The 25,053-nt window shown below is 37.0% G+C and overlaps 2 protein-coding genes across 2 annotated transcripts; one reads left to right on the forward strand and one right to left on the reverse strand.

Annotated features, from left to right (window-relative positions):
- The first annotated feature begins 4,563 nt into the window (after positions 1-4,563).
- On the forward strand, positions 4,564-9,365 carry LOC117325543. Its single transcript, XM_033881844.1, has 3 exons — positions 4,564-4,835; positions 5,672-6,071; positions 8,811-9,365. Exons 1-3 carry the CDS (start codon positions 4,686-4,688, stop codon positions 9,050-9,052), a joined length of 792 nt encoding a protein of 263 aa, XP_033737735.1. The 5' UTR covers positions 4,564-4,685; the 3' UTR covers positions 9,053-9,365.
- An 11,164-nt stretch (positions 9,366-20,529) lies between these two features.
- LOC117326438 (proline-rich extensin-like protein EPR1) lies at positions 20,530-22,038 on the reverse strand. The gene has a single exon (XM_033883187.1). The coding sequence runs from the start codon at positions 22,036-22,038 to the stop codon at positions 20,530-20,532; it is 1,509 nt and encodes a 502-aa protein (XP_033739078.1).
- Positions 22,039-25,053: the final 3,015 nt, after the last annotated feature.

A 25,053-nucleotide genomic window follows, 5' to 3' on the forward strand; every position in this document is an offset into this window, starting at 1 on the left:
TTCCTCTCCTTTTCTTAATCTTATTAGTTCATATACTTGCTTCAAAAGTGTCCTATCTATCCGTACTTTATATATAGTGTAAGGACAACAATGGATCAATTGAATCCATCTAAAAATGTAGGTTGTATTTCTGGTCCTTCCGGATCCAAACGGCACTTGAGAAACGTAGTTAACTGGAAGAGCGGACGGAACCAGGAGAAAGCCACTTACGCACGGGATGTGATGAACATTTGAACCAGCTGAAAGATTGGAAAGTGAATAGTGTAACAAGTGTCGTCTGTGTCGGGAAGGATCGGAAACACAATCTCAGTTCATTAATTTTACTTGTTGCAAGCTATACAAAACTATTGTCACCCCCCCTCTCTCTCTCCTCCTGCCTGTCTCTCATTCTCTCTCTCTTTTTCCATCCCTAATAAAATATAACCTTTTTTTTATTTTTTAAGAAAGACAATTCATAAATCATCTTTTGTTTATCATATTGTTGAATATTTGTACATATCATCATGTGACCACTGTATATTATCATATGTCATTTATGCGGGAAAGGTCATCAATAAGTTGGCAAAACTTACCGACCAATCCCTTTGTCATTTTATGTCAATAAAATATGTTTAAACTTTAAACTTACGCTAAACACAATCTTTAAACGCTTATTCACGGGGGCAAAAATGTACGTTTCTCACAATTTTCAAACGCTTGTTCATGGGGACAATATACAGTCCAACCCGGTTATGACGAATTTCTGGGGACCCCTCAAATGTTTTCGTACTATACGGGTTTCGTAATATGTGGGGTCGTATTTCCAATGTGCAACATGTTTGCGCACACAGCACATGTACACTTAAATTCGTCCATGTTTGTATACACACGTTTCATGTTACACTTTTCTCACTAAAAATAAACAAAACCGCATATTAATTATTTAATATAAAAAAATAAAACGTTTAAAACATTGTACATTGCAAGTATGTGGGTTCAGTCTTTGGTTATTTACGGTTGGCGTACCAATACACAATAGGCCTACAATGGCAACATACATATAGTCATATCACGATCGCGCTTATCACGTTTTGCAGCTGCGAAAAAAAAATACTGACCAGTGTTTGTTTGACTCTTTCCGAGCTGAACTTACTTACAATTAAAAACAATCTTGAACGTCATTTTGATTTTGAACGAATGATTTCAACTTTTCATGGCATTCGCGGGCCTCGCGATCTGTAACGCATGTAAACTTCCGGGTCAGTTCCATCATCATCGTCATCATCGTTCTGGTTGAGCTCTGTTCCTTTCACAGAATTGATAATGTAAACGCAGTGTTTGGTTAACTTTTTTTTTTAATATAACACTAGTCATTTACGTGTATACCTGCCTGCAGCTGTATACACTTTCTATAGAGCGCGTGGGTCGGTACGAGACGAAGGTCATGAAAACTTATACCTGTGTCGCACTTGGCTGACTCTGACTTTGACACTTCGTATTATGGGGGTTTAAAACAACACAAATAGTGGGCAAGGGACTCTGACCTGTCTCTGTATTACCCGGGTTTTCGTCCTAACCGATTCGTATTAAGTGGGTAAACAATATAAGCATATTGCACACGGTTTGCAGGGGATTTGATTTTCATTCGTATAAAGCGAGTTTTTGTATTATCAGAGTTCGTATTAAGTGGGTTGGACTGTATACGTTTCTCACAATCTCTCAACGCTTGTTCACGGGGGCAAAATGTATGTTTCTCACAATCTCTCAACGCTTGTTCACGGGGGAAAAACTGTACGTTTCTCACATTTTTTAAAAGCTTGATCACGGGGGCAAATATGTACGGTTATTACAATCTTTAAACGCTTGTTCATGGTGGGGAAACTGTACGTTTCTCACAATTTTTAAACGCTTGTTCATGGGGGCAATAATGTACGTGTTCACAATATCTCAACGCTTGTTCACGTGGGTAAAAAATGTACGTTTATCGCAATCTCTAAACGCTTGTTCACGGGTGGCAAAAATATCCGTTTCTCACAATTTCTAAACCTTCCTTCACGGAGGCAAATATGTACGTTATCACAACTATAAACGCTGTTCACGGGGGCAAAATGTACGTTTATTACAATCCTTAAACGCTTGTTCACGGGGGCAAACATGTACGTTTTTTACAATCTTTACACGCTTGTTCACGGGGGCAAATATGTACGTTATCACAACTGTAAACGCTGTTCACGGGGGCAAAATGTACGTTTATTATAATCCTTAAACGCTTGTTCACGGGGCAAATATGTACGTTTTTTTACAATCTTTAAACGCTTGTTCACGGGGGCAAAAATGTACGTTTTTTACAATCTTTACACGCTTGTTCACGGGGGCAAATATGTACGTTATCACAACTGTACACACTGTTCACGGGGGCAAAATGTACGTTTATTACAATCCTTAAACGCTTGTTCACGGGGGCAAAAATGTACGTTTTTTACAATCTTCACACGCTTTTTCACGGAGGCAAAAATGTAAGTTTTTTTTACAATCTTTAAACGCTTGTTCACGGGGGCAAAAATGTACGTTTATCACAATCTTTATACGCTTGATTCTTTTGGATGCTGTCGAGATTGTTGATATAACTGACCTTATTTGCAGTCGAGGTCACACACAAGGAAATGTTTCATCTTCATGTATTCTATAACCAGGAGGTCCAAGGTATAAACAGGACTACATAGACCCAATGGACACCATGTTTACTTTTATCTGTTGTTGTAGAGCAAATATTGATCATTGTAAAACACCTAAAACACTATCTCTGTCGATGAAAACAACTTTGAAATATTTCGAAAATGTATTCGATGTTCAAATCTGGTTTGTTTGATTATACGCTTAATAGATGCTCAAGACGTCGATTAATTTTTCATTTTGATAATTTTTTTTATTCTAATAGATTTATGTTCATGCTAGATTGTCGATTTCGTGTAAATAGCCACAAACATTAATGAAAGTAGAAGCCATAAATAAGATGCTAAATCCGAGATCAACCGCATATATGTGTAAATAATACTACACGATACCAGAAAACAGAAGACTTTGTTGTGGATTTTATAACCCTACCCTACCTTTTGAACAGGTATCGGATCGTATCATTTAACAATCGCCCCCTCACACCCACTACCTACGCACAGAGTAACACTATAGCAGAATCGTGTTTTGCCTCCCTGTAAAAACTACGGAACCACGGAAGTTATTTTTAATTTCTTCCTCACAATCACATTTACCGACGACAAAGATTTCAAACGATAATGTCGTGCTTTGGCCAATGTAAATTTAATTTGTAGTACTTCGGGAAGACTCCCGCCTAAAATTCTGGGGAGATATCACCCGGGGAAATTCATAACAAAAAGATCTTACTATATATGGCTTATTTTTCGTTTCTTACAGCATAATATTACAACTTAAGTCCAAAATTGCTAATGCTTTTGTGACTCTAATGAATTAAAATATATATAAAAAAAACACCATATTTCCAGTTCATTTTACTTTGCTTTGTTTGTTGTGTTCTTATTACAATGGCTTCGGAGCTGGATTTATATTGGTTCCACGCCAGTCCTTGGTAAGAACACCGGTCTGAGTATGCAATCTTATGTCACGGACCAGCCCTCAATACGTGTACGTGTTGTACAATGTCACGGATCAGATGTAAGTGGTGAACAATATCACGGACAGCCCCCCACCCCACCCCACCCCTACCAATAGATGTACACGGACCAGCTCCCACCCCCACCCCCGATCCCTATAGCTGTACGTGTTGTACAATGTCACGGATCAGATGTAAGTGGTGAACAATATCACGGACAGCCCCCACCCCACCCCACCCCACCCCTACCAATAGATGTACACGGACCAGCTCCCACCCCCACCCCCGATCCCTATAGCTGTACGTGTTGTACAATGTCACGGACCAGCCCTCAATACGTGTACGTGTTGTACAATGTCACGGACCAGCCTTTAACAGATGTATGTGCTATACATGTACAATACAATATCACGGTCCAGCCACCAACATTGAATCTTTGGAAACGGCTTTTGAATACACAATCTGTGATCCGCCTCACAATGCTTGTGTTGTCTTATGTTATGGTATTTAATCTGTTCCTGCTGTAGAGTTTTGATCCCGATAGCGAGTCCTATTTCTATCTTGAGTATGGACCCGTTATCAATTGAATATAAAAAATTGATATGTGCCTTCTATATCGCCAGTGACGTACGAATAGGTTCATCCACAAAGACAATAATTATGGCACTTTCCTGGCAAACCCTTCCTAGATGTTTCCATTAGTAAACTTTAAGATCGGAAGATAATTTTCTATCGCATTTTTCCAGCATGTTTGGAATTATCTAAGACACCACGTATTTTACTGAAGGTTCAGTACCCTGTACTTGGAGTAGTCTGGTTTGGAATTTCTCTCTGAAAATTATTTTCTTTTAAATGGTTAAATCTTAAGCATACTTGTGAAGCTTGAAGTGGAAAGGCCGTACACAGGTATGTTTTTGGGCCCTCTGGTGTGCCGTACATTTAGTAGTTCGCGACACAAGGTATGTCGTGACTTCACAGAACTTCACGGAGCAATTTCATGCTTGAAAAATTTCGAATATAGATGTTCAACATCAGCACGAGCAGTCATCAGTTGAGCTGGATTTAGGACAGAAGCAACATGGCCAAGTGGATGTGGTCTGTTGGTGTGATGGTGGTCATTGGTATGGTAGTGAGTGTCTCCGGACATGGAGACGTGAAGGATCCACCCAGTAGAGGGCTTGTCGCTGGCTATCACACTCCATGGGGAGTCAACTGCGGAGGGCGAACGGTAAATACTTGTCCTTTAATGACTGGATGACGTAAATGATATTTCTGATGTTCACAGCAGTATAATTGGGGATTTTAGGTAAATTCTGAAAAAAGTCAAAACGAGGATAAAAACCGAGTCGCTACATATTTACACCTGAAAGAATTGAAGAAACAGTCTAGCTCCTTGAAACAACACTTTGGTATGGGTTGGCAGAGTAATTTTTAACATATTTCAACCTAAACACGAAAGAGAATAAGGCCGATTTTCAAATCTTCGATAATATATATATGCATATGTACAAAGCATTAAGATCCCATAGTTGATTCATAACCGAATGGAAACTATAAAATAAATTTGAAATGTTCGAAAACAGTTGACATAATTATTACACAGTTTTGTTCAGTTTAAATCAGTTTTTATCATTGATTATCAATGGAAAAAACAGTCGATAAATCCTTCCTTCTGCTGCACCGACTATTTCTTTTAAAGATGGCGCTTGGCACTATTGCTTGATTTTGATTTAAACATATTTTTATTGATAAATATAACAACAGGAATAGGACACACGTTATCGCAACTTAAAGACGCCTTTTTCCAATAATCATTATGTACATAATATGAATTTACAACATAATTCAGTATATGAAATGTGTATATGATATAAGAAAGGAGACTATTGCTATACATGTATATAACCTTGTTCCATTTTTATCCATTTGTTTGCCTAACAAATATACATATGTATGTACAATGAATACTGTTTATTATAATAGAGTTGACTTTACCCAGTGAATTTGAAGTTTAACATAACTTGGCTGATAATCAGTGTCTTTTCTTGACAATTTCCTTAACAGACACAAATAGCAAACGGTGGAAAGTGTGGACCCTGTGGTGACGACATTACTCAATCACAACCCCGACCGTTCGAAGAGGGGGGAACATATTACAATGGCGCGGCTGCAAGGAAGCAGTACGACTCTGGGGATACCATTCCTGTTGTAGTGAGGATCACGGCAAACCATCTGGGCTTCTTCGACTTCAAACTCTGCCCGAGTGCCAATAAAACAAGGCGGACAACGGAACTGGAACAATGCCTAGACCAGTACCCCCTCGATATCATTGATGACGTGGCGGGGACACGGGGCAAGAAGTGGCCATTGGCTGGTAACGTAATGGGCGACATAAATCTCAAGATTGTGTTGCCGACTGGAGTCACGTGCGATCATTGCATTCTTCGGTGGGATTGGATAGGAGGTAATATAAAATTGTTAAATCGGCTTTATTTTAAGGAATTATGAAACGATATTGGATAATCTTAATAGTTTTGTAGAAGACTGCAGTCTTCAAGCATATCGCTGTGTTCGTTCACGTTTTAATTGATAAAATATTATTCAGTAGAGACTTCAATATGTCACATTTAGGTAAACTTTTATACTTATACAATATGTCTTAATATTTTGGTATACCAATATCTTTATACAACATGTCTTAATATTTAGGTAGACTTATATAGCTTGACATTTTGGTATACTTTTATATTCAGAGGTAATTGAAAATTTCGTCGAAATGTTTCCTCGTCTGTAAACATTGTCGTGGTTTATCGTGGAGTATTGTGTAACTATGTACCAGTCTAAAGGAAATTTGATGAAGGAATTGCGTGTTAACGTTCTAATTTGATCCACGACCTATGTGAAAGCGGAGATTGAAAGTGCGTGCTCGATCGTGATTAACGGCTGACAAGACAGATCAAGTTCCTCCCATCGTACATATTACGTACTTGGTCGGTAATTGACTTTTTTATTTATACGTGGAATGACTAGGTATTTTTTCCGACAAAGCCTTTCACTTCTTGACAGATCATTACATATTGTGTAACTATAACGCATACTTTAAAACGTTCCTATCTGTTTTATATTACCAATCACTTTATATATATGTCGACAAAATCACGTTAAATAGTGTAGCTTAACATACTCAGAAATAGCCATGGTAGTTACAAGTTAACCGTCGTAAAAGTCAGCTAGAAAAGATTAAACTAGGGCCATTACAAAATAAAGTATTATACATTGTAGATATTGTTTAATTCTGTTGGGGTAATTAAGAACGTTAAATTAAATTTCTTTACGACCAATTGAGAGGTTCATTGTGAAGTTGAGCTGCGTTAAACTACGTTCAAGTATATCAAATTGAGGAACTTCAACTGGCAAGTTCATTGTTAAGTTCAGCTGTGTATGTAAAACTAAATTGAGGGGTTCATTGTAAAGTTCGGCCGTGTTAAACTAAATTGAAGGGTTCATTGTAAAGTTCGGCCGTGTTAAACTAAATTGAGGGGTTCATTGTAAAGTTCGGCCGTGTTAAACTAAATTGAGGGGTTCATTGTAAAGTTCAGCTGTGTATGTAAAACTAAATTGAGGGGTTCATTGTAAAGTTCGGCCATGTTAAACTAAATTGAAGGGTTCATTGTAAAGTTCGGCCGTGTTAAACTAAATTGAGGGGTTCATTGTAAAGTTCAGCTGTGTATGTAAAACTAAATTGAGGGGTTCATTGTAAAGTTCGGCCATGTTAAACTAAATTGAAGGGTTCATTGTAAAGTTCGGCCGTGTTAAACTAAATTGAGGGGTTCATTGTAAAGTTCGGCCATGTTAAACTAAATTGAGGGGTTCATTGTAAAGTTCGGCCATGTTAAACTAAATTGAGGGGTTCATTGTAAAGTTCGGCCATGTTAAACTAAATTGAGGGGTTCATTGTAAAGTTCGGCCATGTTAAACTAAATTGAGGGGTTCATTGTAAAGTTCGGCCATGTTAAACTAAATTGAGGGGTTCATTGTAAAGTTCGGCCATGTTAAACTAAATTGAAGGGTTCATTGTAAAGTTCGGCCATGTTAAACTAAATTGAGGGGTTCATTGTAAAGTTCGGCCATGTTAAACTAAATTGAGGGGTTCATTGTAAAGTTCGGCCATGTTAAACTAAATTGAGGAATTCATTGTAAAGTTCGGCCATGTTAAACTAAATTGAGGGGTTCATTGTAAAGTTCGGCCATGTTAAACTAAATTGAGGGGTTCATTGTAAAGTTCGGCCGTGTTAAACTAAATTGAGGGGTTCATTGTAAAGTTGAGCTGTGTTAAACTACGTTCAAGTACATCAAATCGAGGAATTCATTGTAAAGTTCGGCCGTGTTAAATACTAAATTGAGGGGTTCATTGTAAAGTTCAGCTGTGTATGTTAAACTAAATTGAGGGGTTCATTGTAAAGTTCAGCTGTGTATGTAAAACTAAATTGAGGGGTTCATTGTAAAGTTCAGCTGTGTATGTAAAACTAAATTGAGGGGTTCATTGTAAAGTTTAGCCGTGTGTTATACTTATTGTCAATGTACGGCACATTGAGGGTTATTGTTAAGTTATGGAAAAATAAGAACATGACATCACCATTGAAATAAAACACTTTAGTGTTCAGCTACTGTAAAATGAATATAATCTTTCACCCCTTTTGGGGTGAGATAGGGGGATCTCAACCCGAGGGGGGAGATTGTTGAATTCCCAAACACGGTAAACTGCGGATATCCCTGTCCAGTGTAAGAGAAAAAGTTATCTCCCTTTTATATTTCATCACGTTACTCTGTCTCTTTTCTTGTCCCACAACTCAACTTGCTTCCTGGCTACATCTGAGGCGTGTTCTGGATGGCGCGCGCTCGCTCGCTCGTGGAAAGCGTTTGCATGACAATACGAGCGTTCGCACATGCATTCAAAATGGCGGCCTTCATTGTAAGTAAATATTGTAAAGTACATGGTAAGGTGTTTGTGTTATTTTTTCGGTGAAAAAATCATCGTGCCTGATTTTCGTTATTTTCATCAGCAAATCCTTCTTTCCGGAATGACAGCGGCCACTGATTTCGTCGGTCACAAAAAAAACACGTATGATAAGCTCCCGTCATCGCTTTTTAAAGTTTATTCCCCACTGTAATTTAAAACTGTTTTAATTCTTTTAATTGACAGGAAACAATTGCTGTGGCGCGCCCCAAGAAGAATTTCGAAACTGCATGGACATTGAAATAATAGGAGACTCTAATTTGACTCCTGCGCCCACTCCAGCACATACCCAGGCGCCAACGCCAGCCCCCACACTGGCCCCTATTTTGACGTCCTGTCCATCACAAACTGTACTAGGGTGTACACCTGTGCCACCTTTGCCAAGTATAGACTGCCTGAAAGACTGGTGTACTAACAGGCTGCAGTGATAAATCCTCCGAATGCACGAGCGACAGATGCAGGTGCGCGTGTGTCAAGCTAGAGCGACAGTGTACCTTTGTCAACACCAAGTATTCCGGAGTAGTACCCAACGAAGATGATTGGTGTAAAAAGATGTGTGACGGAGGTGCGTGCAGCAAGGCCCACTGTGCCTGTAACTACGACTGATGTTTGACAAATGCTTATCCCTTACTCACAACTAACACCCAATTTCTTCAAACTGTTGACAGATAATCTCTAACATCAGAGTGTATTCTTTGAACATGATCTGTTTGTTTATGCTAATAAAGATATATGGCTGCATTCATCTTTTAAAATTCATTTTCAAAAAATAAGCTAGGATTAAAAAAATAAGATTAACTGATGTTCTTCTGGAAATCGCACCCCAAACTTACCATACCAACAAACATAGGTGAAGTTCTTGATAGATTCTTTCTTCAAACAACGTCTCAAGCACAACACTAGCCCGTGTGACCATAGCAGTCGACGTATGGTTTCCATGTAATATAGATAGAAAAAATGCGTCGACCATATCGCTCTGCAGTCTAGTAATTTACAGAAGATGAGTACAGAACAGTGAATATCGTTAGTTTGTTCAAATTGCCCACTTCAATTCATTTTATTTTTTTCACCATACGAAAATTAACCATAATCGCATAAATGAGTATTCGTTATATCAAGATAGACAGTTGTAGTGGACCTCCTTGCATAACACCAAGTTGACAAAAAGGGGTACCCTAGCAGAATGGTTAATACTTTTCACAGGCTAATGTAAATTTAAAAATGATCTATACGATTTTACAGTGTATTAATTTACTGTTATTTTGATACCAAATTTGTCATATTGACATACATGAGGTAAGCATAGTGATACATTTAATTAGAAAAACATGCAATATTTTTCAAAAAATTTAAAATGTATCCAACATCGTCATCTTGAATTAGTATAGTTGTAACTAGTCTATATGTTATACTTGTTTAAAAACTTTCCATGTATACACTTTCTGTGCCAAGTCTATATATTTTACAGCCTTTGTCTGCTATTGTTTACTTCATAAGCGAAGTGTTGAACTCGGCATCGGGGCGTCATTAGTTCTCGCTTTATTGAAATATTAGGAAACCTTAATTTGACTCCTGCCACCACTCCAGACCCTACTCAGGCGAAGTGTTGAATACGGCGTCGAGGCGTCATTGGCCGTGAGTTTTTACTCGTATTGAAGATCAGAGAGGCTCTCCAATGACTGGACCACCCCAATATGATGTTCATGCTCGTATCCATATAATCTTTACAAAGTACGAAGGAAAAGAATTCAAAAATCCAAACAGGTCTTCAAACATTTGTAGCAAACCCCACGCAGTTTCGGATTGGTCCCATCATACCACGCACACAGAAATCTGGATTCCATTTCATGGAATGATGTATTCATTATTGTAAATCTAAAATGTTTAAATGACAACATACAGATATATGTAACGAGATCTTGTCTGACAATAGAGATTAGTTTATCTATCCTTTTATAAAGATACATCATTACAAAAGAAAAAATTGAAGCCGAAATAAGTGTATTTCTTATTCGTCTTCGTCTTGGACAAAATCTTTCCCTGAAAATTGTGCATCTCTTCTACGTCAGCGTCTACCACCGCAACTCTCTTCGCTTGACACTGTCTATTTCATTGTAATCTGTTGTGAGATCATCCGAATCTTCTTGCAGCTTCCGCTTCGTCATCTTCAGCAAGAGACTCGATAACTAATAGAGTAAATTCCAATAGGGCTCTGTGTTTTTGCATACAAAATGAATGCATTGAACATAATTAAGTTGAATATGCACAGAATGATATCCTTTATACTTTTAAAGATTTATGTTGTTGATTTAGCATAAGACATATCTATTATCAACTCCAACATCAAACGATTATACGATATCACGAAGTTTACATTGGAAAGAGACGGGTAACCATGCGCTTTACAATCGACCGAGTGTGTTTTACCCCTGTAAAAACACAGCATGTGACCCGATCTCGTAAAACTACCTCTTCCCGGATGTAAATGCGCATGGCATTGGTCTGTGTACCAGTTAAAAGTGAGTTGTTAATCAGCAATGATCTGACAAGGTTGGTGTAACTGAAACATGAAACTGTCGTGAAATATACCATCTCAATATGATTCGGCGAAAATGTGATTTTGACATGTGTGCTTGAAAATGATATGACATAAAAAACGTATCAGTTTCACAAATAACAAAGAAAGTTTTTACAAAAGCTGAACGATTTGATAGCACTACAAAACTAGTGAGAATTGACGAGTAAAGGAAACCATAAATCCAACACAAAATGATGCAATGAGGTCAGATATTCCACGCAGACAATTAGGAAAATGAACAGTGATTAACAGCAAGTGTTTGAAAACTCCATTCTCGCTTCAATTCCATCGATCTTGACAGAACAGAAATAAATAAATAAATAAATAAATAAAAGAGGATAAGCGTGAGTTCCTGAAACAGTCCACTGACGACTCCAGTTGGTCTTACAGTCAAGGAGTCTTCGAGCAAGTCTTAGAATTTGCTGAAATGTGTAGCTCATAAGTTGTCTTGTATTCCATAGACAATGATGTTATACCTGTACAATAAGTACGCTTGCTGTGCTGGTTCTTAATGCTCATGGATACATGTGTGTAGATTGTTAACACAGAGGTATTGTTTTCTTTTTTTCTTTCTTTCTTTTTTGTGTGTTTCTGATACGGAGATAGTTAGGCACTGGTTACCTGGAATTTATCGAAGGGAAAACAAAATATTTTCGGACGTCAAAACATCCATTGTTATGGTGGCATGGATCTGCCATCACATAACGAGATAATTTTGTCAACATAGCGAGATAAATATACCATATAGCGAGATAATAAAATGACAGCGAGATAAAAACAACCGACTTAGCGAGACAATTTTATGCGTTTATGAAGTCGCTATCTCGACATTTCGCCGCATTAGATGCTACTACTGACTTGAATTTATTTCTTGTCAACGTCATGTGACCTCCATTCGGAAGTTCAGCGCGCTAGTGCACACGAGGCTTGGACAGGGAAGCTGAACGGCCCAACACCTAGGCCTACAATGGTCTTCTAATGTTCCCCAAGACCGGGAACAGAGAGACACCTCAAGGCATTTGGTTGGCCTTGGTATGGATACCCCGATAGCCCGGGCAATACTCAGGATTGTTCCTCAGTACCGACGATTTGTAAGGCAGTTTTAACCACAGCTAAATTACTAACTGGATCTAGATTTATTCAGATTTGAGTTCATGACATTCATTATTTCAGATTAGCAACGTTACATACAAAAACAATGTAATAGAAAATAATAGAAAATGTAAATATCCTTATAACAATTCAGAAAGGAGAACCTTAGTCAATTGATAAAAACAACCACAAAGCACTTAAGTTTCATTATTACAATACTAAGTATGTTTATGTTACTATGGCAGACTCGTTTTATCCTTAACGATTCGTATTCTCCTTATGTAGGAACCAATAATATAAATGCTTTGTGGAACAATATACGTACATATACAGAATGTAACAAAGATCGCTATCTCAACACATAGCTCTAAAATAACAACTACATTTCCATTGCAAACCAATATAATTACAGAAGAAAGCATTGGTCTAAACTTAATTCACAATATTAATTCAAATAGAATAAAATGCATCGATGAGCTGTGGAAGAAAATGTTGTCTCATGTACACCATATTGCTGGGCTAAATGAACCCATTCAAAAGAAATGTGTAACTGATCTGTATTGTATCGGCACATATGGTGTAGGAGTACCTCGGATGCACGCTTTCTTGAAAAATCTGCTGAAAGCATGCAGCGTCGAGCGGAAAAACGGTCGACTGAATTTTAACCGAAGAACATTTTCACAATACACGGAGCTAGTATAAGTTTTGCTTTACTTATTACATTATAAGAATGAACTCAAAACATTGATTGAAATTTGACTTACAAATTAAAATACTTTAAAATGTAGAATTATTGATGAATTGCCATGCATTTCTGTCAGGTACACAGCGACTGTATGACCTGTTTCTCCAAAACGTTCAGGCGTTGCATCTCACCAATAAATCTATATCTATTATATAAGATCATTCATATAACGAAATTCTTTTACAGGCTTAAATGAATTGGAATTGTCTCCCTTTACTTGTAAAATATATATATTTTTTATAATTCGGAATGGACTGACATAGGCTTATCCTGATATCCAATCCATTTGACATATTGAACGTCAATACAATTATGTTGAGTTGAAATTGAAATAGCGCCGTGAACATTTATCTATCTTTGTGAAAAATAAAAAAAAATAAAAGAATACATTTGCTTATTTATAGATAGTACATTTAGAATAGCATGCATTGATTGCCTCATAATTAAGAGTAAGGATAAATTTGCTGAAAAGCATTAGTGAGGGATCTAGGAAATAACTATTCAATGATTAAGCAGCTTGGCAAGGTATACTCGGTAGCGAGGGAGCTAGAAAGCCAGAACATTTTAGAATTAAACCAAGGCCATTGGTAACACGAAAACAGCGATCATGTGGTATCGAGAACACAGCTTTATCGTTTATTCAGAAAATACTATGCCGATGCTGCTAGTAATCTGTCAGTAAGAGATTTTTATACACATTTCAAAAATATTTTTGATGGCGAGAATAATGATAATGCTTTCATTAACGATGAATGTAATCCAAGTGAGTGTGTATTCAATGAATTAGATTGAAATCACTGAGGATGAAATTTTAAATGTCTTAAAAAATTAAAATTGAATAAGTCTTCAGGCATTGACAACCTGTTGAATGAATACTTTGTGAATTTTAAGAATATTTTTGTGCCATTGTTAAAGGGATTATTCCATCGATATTCACTGGAGGTGTATTTCCAGAATGTTGGTCACGTGGTGTTATTATCCCTATACATAAAAAAGGTAATACTGATGATACAAATAACTACAGAGGTATGACCTTATTAAGCTATCTGTCCAAGTGGTTTACCTGTACTCTAAATAACAGACCAATAGAATGGTCAGAAAAGTAGGATATTATTTCAGATGGTCAATTTGGTTTTCGTCCTTGTTTTGGGACCACTGATGCAATGTTTACACTCCACGGAGTAATTAACAAGTACTTATTACAGAAGAAAAAAACTGTATTGTTGTTTTGTAGACTATGAAAAGGTTTTCGACAGTATTAATCGCAAGAAAAAATTGTTCTTCAAATTAGCCAGAAATATGGTCACTGGCAAAATGTCTACTGCTATTAAATCAATTTATGAAAATGTAAAGTCATGTGTAAACTACAAGTCAGAGTTGTCTACCTTTTTCAACGTTAGTTTAGTTTAAATCAATTTTATTGCAGATGAAAGCAAATGGATTGGACAAAAGTTGTACAACTTACTTACGTCCTTTCCGTAAAAAGGGAATATATTCACAATTCGTCGCGCAACAGATTATTTTAACTTATATTGTATTTTAACGAAGACGGGAATAAAGATAGAAAGGGGCAGAATAGACATATGAGAGAAGACTGACTTAACCTATCTGGGAGAAGGGGCTGTAACACTGTATCTCCAATATCTAGGAAAAGCATGAACTGAAATATATATAGACAGCTTTATTATCTGAGGAATATTTTTTTTTTTTTTTTTTTTATTGTTTACTGGTGTGTAAACTTCATTTTTTAAACAGATATTTTAAATGACGTAAGTGCGTCATGTTGAAATATCTGTACAAAAATGCTGTTTACAAACAATAAAAATCAAGAATAATTCCTTATATTTACATTGCAACCTGTGTTTTTATTTAGTCTTTTTTAGGCGTTATACGAATAAACGTATTAGCCGTCAATTGATGGAATCGCTAAACAGCTGATTCCTGTTTTGCGGGTGAAGGTTGTCAACTTCAGGAATAAACACAATATAGTTCAACTGTAACATCGTTTTTTTTTTTACTAGAGTCCTGTAAGATATTTCAAATGTTTTATTTTTTCATCGTTATATTTTAGCTAGTCCTACAATATTCCATTCATATCTTATTTTTCATACTAATTGCGCATGTGTGCACCGGTCCGGCTTGTATTCCTACGCGTCCAATTTGACGTTTACACACTTATATTTACATTCTGTGTAGCATTTGCCTATATGTCATTAGTAAACCAAATTGTATTCATGAGACTACTGTACTACAGTTGACAGTAATTCGGTCAGTGTAGGAATACAGCTTCAAAGGTGTTGTAGGTTAAAACAATGGTCGCCAGGTACTTTCGGCTTAGAAACCTTTTGAATGCTAGCATCTATTTACATAAGCCACCACAAAAAAATATGGCAACTTCACAAGTCTTGAGAGTAATATTTTGAAATGAAAGAAATGTAGTCAGCACAAAATTATTATAAGCGCCATTCTTGATCTATACGAAATTATCAAATATTGTCAATGTCGTCACACTCATAGGGGTTCGTTTCCGAATTTTCACAAATACAAGAAACAACAGTATTAAGAGTTCAGTACATATGAAAAACAATCTTGTGAAAAATCGGGAGTTTCTATACAGTTTCCGGTTGTGTGTATACTGGATTTTAGTTTTGTGGATATTCACTGATGTCAAATGCCTTCCTTGCAAAATCGAGCCCCTGTGAAGTTGACCATCGAAATATATCCTTGGAATCGCTTTCACCTACTATCAAGACGACTTTCAATTAGAATTGAAGAGCTGATATTCTTCTGAAAATAACGTAAATCCAGTCGATAGAATTATAAGTGTTTCCGAGGAATCGAGTCTATCCTGTGCAATACCGTTCAACGCCTCATCACTTCTAAATGTTAACCGTATATCGATACGCAGAAAAACGAATTGAATTTAAAAAATCTGAAATTATGCAAGTGTGTACAATTTGGCGATATTTAGATATATGTCACCCAAATTGTATTCATATCGACTGTATACTACCATTTGGTAACAGTTCAATGCTTAAGTAAACGAGGTTTTCGTTAGTATGGATATATAACGAACAGACACCGGAAATGTAAATATTCAAACAATTTTAATTTTAATGATTGTATAAGGGTGTTCTGTACTTTTAGCAGAAGGGATCTGAATTACTAATACATTCGCGCGTAAACTACAACAGAGGTCGATCTTTGAGTCCTCGTTCATGTAGGCCAAATCAAGTAATTCAGCCAATGACGTCAATGGGCGAGTTATAATCCGACTAATGATTAATACCACGTGTGTTACGTACGACATTACAACGGATAAGCCGTACTCAAAGCTGTCCTTACATGACCGTATTTAGTCAATAGGACATACAAAATACTCAGCCAAAAAAAACAGCTTTAAAATCGACCTCCGACCACAATTAACCAATTTTCAGATTACCTGTTAGACTTATTTCTCACAATACACGAGTTAGCTATCTCCATGCAAAATTATAAAACAGCGTTTGATTTCTCAATTATAAAATATCATACAAGTATGTACTTCTTATACGAACATGTTGGTATCTTAAAATAAAAATTACCCGGGCAAGCGTTCTGTTTAAATACCAAGGATACAAAATGTATATACTCTGGGATAAGGCAGAGCAGACCTGGTTACATAAACTGCTCTATGAACGCTGTTTGAACATCTTTTTTTTCTTGTCACGTAAAATATATTTACTGTATGTTGTGAATGGTTCTATTAAGAAGTCTCGACCTAATTAACCATCAGAATTCCTACATTCTGAATAAATAGCGTGGAGTTTATTCTATGAAAATTTAAGTGTTCTCTTAGATCAGATAATTCCTTAAAAAATCAATGGCCAGTAATCACTTTTAAATTCAAAAATGTTTACTCTTCAATATCGGTATTTCGTTACTAAAATATCAAAACATTTCTGAATTAGTTGGAAATATACAGAATGATGAATCTATTTTGAGATAAATTTCAAAATTCTAATTTCAAATAAATATTTGATATCTAAATACTTTTAACCAGTGTATTATATAACCGGATATCACTTGTTAATAAGACAAGAACGTTTTAGGTAACTGTTTGTCAGCCTATCTACTCACTATACCACATACCGTCGCTTTCTATCCGCATTTATTTTAGAACAACGCTTTTATGTTTAATGTTCAATTTGTTGAAATAGATAAATTATTATGATAAAATAATTCTAAAGAAAAAATATCCGATGGATTGAGCATTTTTTTCTTTCTTTGATTGTCCACATTATGATATACACAGGCGTTTATCTTTTCTTATTCTCCCTAAATTAGATACAGTTATAAACCTAGAGTTACTTCTCCGAGGAATTGAACATCTGTCCTTAGACACAAGCATAATTATATTCAGAAATGTATAACATTATTTTTTTCTGCACTTCCTTTGCTTTTGAATCTTTGGAAAACAATGTTCAGAAATATTCAATTTATGACTTTCACTTTTTTGACAAATGTTGAACTTTTGTAATTATTTGGGAAAGGGCTTTGATAATGTTGTTATAAACTGTACCCAATCCTGTTAATTTTTATTATGGCAATAAAGATATGGTTAAAAAAATGTACTGCAGACCACATTGGAGATTTTATCAAAGTACCAGTGATTCTCTGTTATTAACACTTGTGCAAACAAAACTACTAATATAAGTCGTACATAGAGTGATGCGGTGTTTTAGAATGTAAATAATAAAGAAACACATGTTTTTAATACTATTGTTTATTTTTAAACAGATGAATAATAACAACATAATTATATATAACTGTATTGGCAATTCAACAGATTATACTTGCATGCATTTAAATAATATCATTGACAAGGACAGTAAATTGATATTTTACAGCTTCAATGTGACAATACAGTACGAAACAAATGAAAACTAAAATTAAAAACTGAAATAATCTAGGGAACATAAGTATCACACCCATTACCACCGATGGATCCTCTGGGCATGCGCAGATAACGACATGCGATAATGTCCTGATGCAGAGGTGCTTGATCCTGATTGGTATTGTCATTGTCATTGTGTTTCATTTCTTTGAGTCCTACATTGACCATTTTGGCAAGATATTTGAATTTATTAATCCCTTTGCTGTTTTCAATCATAATTTGAAGCGCGGCTTTTTCCATTGATGTAGTTTCTTTGATAGCTGATGAGAGTTCCTTTCTGATTTTGTCAATTTCTCCACTGCTATTACTGCGCACCTTCTTTATTATTTCTGTTTCATCTTGTTCTTCGATGGACGAAGTTATGAAAGACTTCGATTTTTGAAAGTTTTCAAGCATGTTTGGAGCCAGACTGTTGCTACGTCCCCGCCGTACCCTCGGCTTCATCCCAGACCAGGTAGCAGGGGTACTCGGTGGAACAGTGCTAGACTCACAGTCACCATCATTGTCACTACGATTCTGTTTCATTGTCCGTGCTGGTTCTATATTTGGTAACTTGGTCACTTTCGTCGATTCCAATGTTACATTTCGATCTTTGCTGTCAGCTTCGACGATTGATGTCACGTGTCTGTGAAGTTTTCGTGGAGTTTCTGGGCTTGTGTTTAAGTTGGATTTTGGAATATCAGTTTTTTCTCGTTTCATGAGGATCCTATTATCTGACATGTCTAACGAAGATCGACGACTTGATTGCTTTCTGATAAACTGATTCAACGAACCATCAAGAGACGTGAATTCTCTACTTAGCCGTCGTTTGACTCTAACAGATGCTTCCTTAGAAACGGACGGCGAACCAGGAATTGCTTCTTCATCTAATCTAAAAACCTCCGGAAGTGGCTCTCGGACAAGCTGTTCCCGTAACCGTTCTAGTGGATCTTGTTCTGCAGAATCCCGACAGCCATTGTTGACAAGAGTATGCCAGGAGTCTAACGAGTACGGCGAATCTACAGGCATTGTGGCTGCCAAATTCTTTGTTACGGAAATATCACCGACACTTTTTCGTCTCCCGGCCGGTGATGGGATACCAGGCAGGGGCGCCGGTGTATGGAGACCAGTGGTCTTCCTCTTACTTGGGTGTAAGGATCCGTCCACATACTTGTTATATTTCCGCAGAAAACAGTTCTGAGAATGAGACATTTCTTGGAGCTTTTTCATTTTCTCGGCCTGAAGGCTATTCACATGTTTTTTAAGGTCAACGTGCTCCTGCACGTGCTCGCGGTACATCTTTTTAAAGTCCGTCTCGCCTTCCAACATTTTGAAGATGCGGATGAATAAAATAATAATGTTACAAAAAACCACAGCGTGTCATCAAAGTAGGACAGCAATATTGTCCACACAAACTCATTAGTGAGAAAAACTTATAAGGACTGCTGGCGTATACCAATATTAGTATATTTGAGCTAGGAATCTGCTATGTGCCGTTTCCTTTTCAGATGTGCTCTTTTCCTCGCCTTGTTCCACCAATGGACAAGTTTTCGTTGATAGGGCTCTATGTATAGCATTAAGTGACCTAACCTTTCAACTCTGACCTCACCTCGCAAACAGCTCTTTCTTACACTGTAATAAACAAGTTTACGATCATCAAGTTGGTGACATTGGATTAAGATTAACCATAAAGTGATTTGACCTCTGCAGGTAACATTCGGACTATTCACAAACAGTATGGTATTAAAGGCAATCTAGCTAATATCCTGTTGAAATGTCTATGGTACTTGAATGAAGTAAAAATAGAGATTAAAAACAGCTGTTTATTTTATATTATATGTTTATTCTTTTATGGCAGGATAAAGTGTTGACTTACTCGTAACACCACGTTGTGAGGGAGGCATTCAATGTAAACATTAATCGAAGTAAAATCAGCGCATTTAAATAAATAATGATGTCTGCATTGTCCTTAAACAGTATACTAGGTATTAGGGAACTCTTAGTTATACAATGTACTAGGTATTGGGGAACTCTTAGTTATACTAGGTATTGGGGAACTCTTTGTTATACTAGGTATTGGGGAACTCTTAGTTATACTAGGTATTGGGGAACTCTTAGTTATACTAGGTATTGGGGAACTCTTAGTTATACTAGGTATTGGGGAACTCTTAGTTATACTAGGTATTGGGGAACTCTTAGTTCCCATGTCATGTGAGATTATGAAATTAGCTCCAGGAATTTAGTCGTGTTTCCTAAATCTCGTAAAAACTCAGTTTGGTTTAATATTGCTTTCTTTATGTGAAAATACTTACAAATATCGAGAAAAACAACATTATTCAATCTTTGCATCAATCATTGAGATTATTTTTTTTCTGGTTTAAACAATAAATTGTTGGTGAAACAGCGATACATACAAAGTAACTGTTTACATATAAGATAAAAAAAACAACGACAAGTATATGGTAGAAATCTTTAAAGTAGTACTACTGATAAAGTCCAAAGTGTCTGTTATATTTTATAATTAGCTTATTAATTCGCCCTTATTGTTAATAAATGGCGTTAGGATGGCATTGACTTATGCTGAATATATAACAATGAAAGGAAACCGGGCTGTGGATGGATGATATATTGAGAGGGGGTGGGTTGTGTAGAGGAATAAGATATGGAGGGGCGTAGAGGGAGGGATGGGATGTGGAGGGGAGTAGAGCGTAAAGGGATGATATATGGAGATTCGTAGAGGGATAAGATATGGAGCGGTGTAGAGGGATAAGATATGGAGCGGCGTAGAGGGATAAGATATGGAGGGGCGTAGAGGGATGGGATATGGAGGAGCGTAGAGGGATGAGACATGGAGGGGCGTAAAGGGATGAGACATGGAGGGGTGTAGAGGGATGGGATATGGAGGGGTGTAGAGTGATAAGATATGGAGGGGCGTAGAGGGATAAGATATGGAGGGGCGTAGAGGGATGGGACATGGAGGAGCGTAGAGGGATGAGATATGGAGATGCGTAGAGGGATAAGATATGGAGCGGCGTAGAGGGATAAGATATGGAGCGGCGTAGAGGGATAAGATATGGAGGGGCGTAGAGGGATGGGATATGGAGGAGCGTAGAGGGATGGGATATGGAGGAGCGTAGAGGGATGGGATATGGAGGAGCGTAGAGGGATGGGATATGGAGGAGCGTAGAGGGATGAAACATGGAGGGGCGTAAAGGGATGAGACATGGAGGGGCGTAGAGGGATGGGATATGGAGGGGTGTAGAGGGATAAGATATGGAGGGGCGTAGAGGGATAAGATATGGAGGGGCGTAGAGGGATGGGATATTGAGGAGCGTAGAGGGATGGGATATGGAGCGGCGTAGAGGGATGGGATATGGAGGAGCGTAGAGGGATGGGATATGGAGGAGCGTAGAGGGATGATACATGGAGGGGAGTAAAGGGATGAGACATGGAGGGGCGTAGAGGGATGGGATATGGAGGGGTGTAGAGTGATAAGATATGGAGGGGCGTAGAGGGATAAGATATGGAGGGGCGTAGAGGGATGGGATATGGAGGAGCGTAGAGGGATGAGATATGGAGATGCGTAGAGGGATAAGATATGGAGCGGCGTAGAGGGATAAGATATGGAGGAGCGTAGAGGGATGGGATATGGAGGAGCGTAGATGGATGGGATATGGAGGAGCGTATAGGGATGAAACTGGAGGGGCGTAAAGGGATGAGACATGGAGGGGCGTAGAGGGATGGGATATGGAGGGGTGTAGAGTGATGGGATATGGAGATGCGTAGAGGGATAAGATATTGAGGGACGTAGAGGGATAAGATATGGAGGGGCGTAGAGGGATGGGATATGGAGGAGCGTAGAGGGATGGGATATGGAGGAGCGTAGAGGACTGGGATATGGAGGAGCGTAGAGGGATGGGATATGGAGGAGCGTAGAGGGATGATACATGGAGGGCGTAAAGGGATGAGACATGGAGGGGCGTAGAGGGATGGGATATGGAGGGGCGTAGAGGGATGGGATATGGAGGGGCGTAGAGGGATGGGATATGCAGGGGCGTAGAGAGATGAGGTATGCAGAACTCATTTTTGGGCAACATAAATGGAAAATGATTAAACGATCTCGCAGTTGTTTAAAATAAATAAAAAAACATAAGAATGCAGCGCATTCTTGACAGATGGTTATCTAAAATAATACTCCGACGGAGTTACTCATACATTTTCTAATTAAAAAAGATGTGAAAATGTCAGAAAGAAAGGATTTGTAAATAGTAGCTTGTGTATGTATCTATTGCCATTGTATAATAATTACATTTTATTTACAAAAAAACTATAAGGAATATATAACGAAAATGATGGTGAATTAAAATACCTCTGTATGTGTTTTTCGGTTTAAGAATATAGTCCGGTATTTACATGTACCTCAAGAAATAAATCTGTACACAGTTCTGTAAATCTCTTAAGGCCTTTTAGTAGATTGATATCAGTTAATTAGTTGTAGGCACATACTTACTATGAAAGGACATGTGTACCGACCAGGACACTGCCCATCTAACAAATAGAACAAATGTGTTCAGAAAAGTCACAAGGACCTTTTTGTATAAGGGCAGTATGGTATCAACATTCTAAATTCACCATTTTTATATTAAAAAGGCAACGTTAATCAGGCAGTATTGAAACAACGTTAATCAGGCAGTAATTAGACAACGTTAATCAGGCAGTATTGAGACAACGTTAATCAGACAGTATTGAGACAATGTTAATCAGGCAGTAATTAGACAATGTTAATCAGGCAGTATTGAGACAACGTTAATCAGGCAATAATTAGACAACGTTAATCAGGCAGTATTGAGACAACGTAAATCAGGCAGTAATGAGACAATGTTAATCAGGCAGTAATTAGACAATGTTAATCAGACAGTATTGAGACAATGTTAATCAGGCAGTATTGAGGCAATGTTAATCAGGCGGTATTGAGACAATGTTAATCAGGCAGTAATTAGACAACGTTAATCAGACAGTATTGAGACAACGTTAATCAGGCAGTATTGAGACAACGTTAATCAGGCAGTAATTAAACAACGTTAATCAGACAGTATTGAGACAACGTTAATCAGGCAGTATTGAGACAATGTTAATCAGACAGTATTGAGACAATGTTAATCAGACAGTATTGAGACAATGTTAATCAGGCAGTATTGAGACAATGTTAATCAGGCAGTAATTAGACAACGTTAATCAGACAGTATTGAGACAACGTTAATCAGGCAGTATTGAGACAACGTTAATCAGGCAGTAATTAAACAACGTTAATCAGACAGTATTGAGACAACGTTAATCAGGCAGTATTGAGACAATGTTAATCAGACAGTATTGAGACAATGTTAATCAGGCAGTAATTAGACAACGTTAATCAGACAGTATTGAGACAATGTTAATCAGACAGTATTGAGACAATGTTAATCAGGCAGTATTGAGACAATGTTAATCAGGCAGTATTGAGACAATGTTAATCAGACAGTATTGAGACAATGTTAATCAGGCAGTAATTAGACAACGTTAATTAGGCAGTATTGAGACAACGTAAATCAGGCAGTAATTAGACAACGTAAATCAGGCAGTATTGAGACAACGTAAATCAGGCAGTAATTAAACAACGTAAATCAGGCAGTATTGAGACAACGTCGATCAGGCGATATTAATGAGACAAACGTCGATCTGATTATATATTAATAAGAAAACGTTGATAAGTCAATATTGATAAGTTAATAATTTTCAGTAAATAGAGATACTAGAAATGAACTGGTATATACATGTATATAACTTAAATGATACGGTAATATGTACATGTATATATATCACACTATGCGTCTTTTGTGTCCAAACAATAAGATATTGTTTTTTAACCCAATGCATTAAAAATATGATAATAAAATCATTACAAGAACAGTATCACGAATAGTTTGAGGTTGATGACTACATTGAAAATCCCCCATAACTCTGATTGTCTCAGTGTAATTATAAAGAATAGAGATTAAACAAATTATATAAAAAAAATAAAATTATCAGCCTGCATACCAGGGCAGTTTCTTGATTGTTATTGCTGATGTATTTGAAATGTTTTCAACCACATTCAATACTATACAGTTAAATGAGGTCATTGAAAACTAGTGTTGTCGCCATAGAGGACAAATCAAATGGGTATATATTTCCCGAAACATTAGAAAAAAGAAAGAATATCATTGTTGTTGTGGTGCTAAGTCTAACAAAAGTCGGGAAAAAAAAACAAAATTAATATTCTCATTGCCAGCAGTTGTTGGGAAAATTTATCAACACAAATACTATAATCTTTAGCCTTTTCACTGAAAAACAACTTTATATCTCGGTTTCTATATATAGGGCCAATGTTTTATGTTAATCCACAAACGCCTATACTTAAATTATTACCAGCCAGAAATAAGTGGCGCCGTGCAATAATCGGTTTGTTTAAAGCTATAAATACATACGTAATTAATAAAATGTGAGGACAAATAGTCGTAAGTCGCCTACGAGGTTAAGGTCATTCGAAATCACGTTGTTTAACTGAAGATTCCTGCAAGTAAGCTTAAAATAGTTCAGAATAGCCAGTTTCTTTTCTGATACCGTAACGGTTGTATAAACATAACTATATATATTGTGGAAACGCATAAAGTTATATTTTTATACAGGAAACTAAGATATCATTTTTCCGGAAATAGAGTATGTTATTTCAACAAGCAGCTCCTAAGTTTTTCTCGTGAAATATCCAAATAAAACATTTGAATGTAAGCTTAGAAGATGTGTTTTTATTTCTTTTCGCAGATCTTTAGAAACGGATTAAGTTGGCAGAAATTATATTGATGTTCTTCAATTAGAGTAGAAATAAAATGTTGTTCGATTGACACATAAAAAGGAAACTGTTCCCAGTAAAAGTTGAAGTCAAAAATATTGCCAGCGGCCACATATCATTAAACGTTCCTCCACTGTTAGAGCAAATGAGTCGTGGTTGTCATGGAGTCAACACGTCATACCGAAGGCGACTTGAAAGTACTGGTCACGTTGTGGTTTTGCTAACTTCACCTCT

This window comes from Pecten maximus, chromosome 4, assembly GCF_902652985.1.
Source record: "Pecten maximus chromosome 4, xPecMax1.1, whole genome shotgun sequence".
In the NCBI taxonomy this organism is placed as follows: Eukaryota; Metazoa; Mollusca; class Bivalvia; order Pectinida; family Pectinidae; genus Pecten; species Pecten maximus.

Bases quoted from the DNA above. Each gene is read 5' to 3' on its own strand.
- LOC117325543 (XM_033881844.1), top strand. From the start codon at position 4,686: ATGGCCAAGTGGATGTGGTCTGTTGGTGTGATGGTGGTCATTGGTATG. The intron at 4,836-5,671 runs GTAAATACTTGT...TTTCCTTAACAG, and splicing joins TCAACTGCGGAGGGCGAACG to ACACAAATAGCAAACGGTGG. The intron at 6,072-8,810 runs GTAATATAAAAT...TTTAATTGACAG, and splicing joins TCGGTGGGATTGGATAGGAG to GAAACAATTGCTGTGGCGCG.
- LOC117326438 (XM_033883187.1), bottom strand. From the start codon at position 22,038: ATGAGTTCTGCATACCTCATCTCTCTACGCCCCTGCATATCCCATCCC.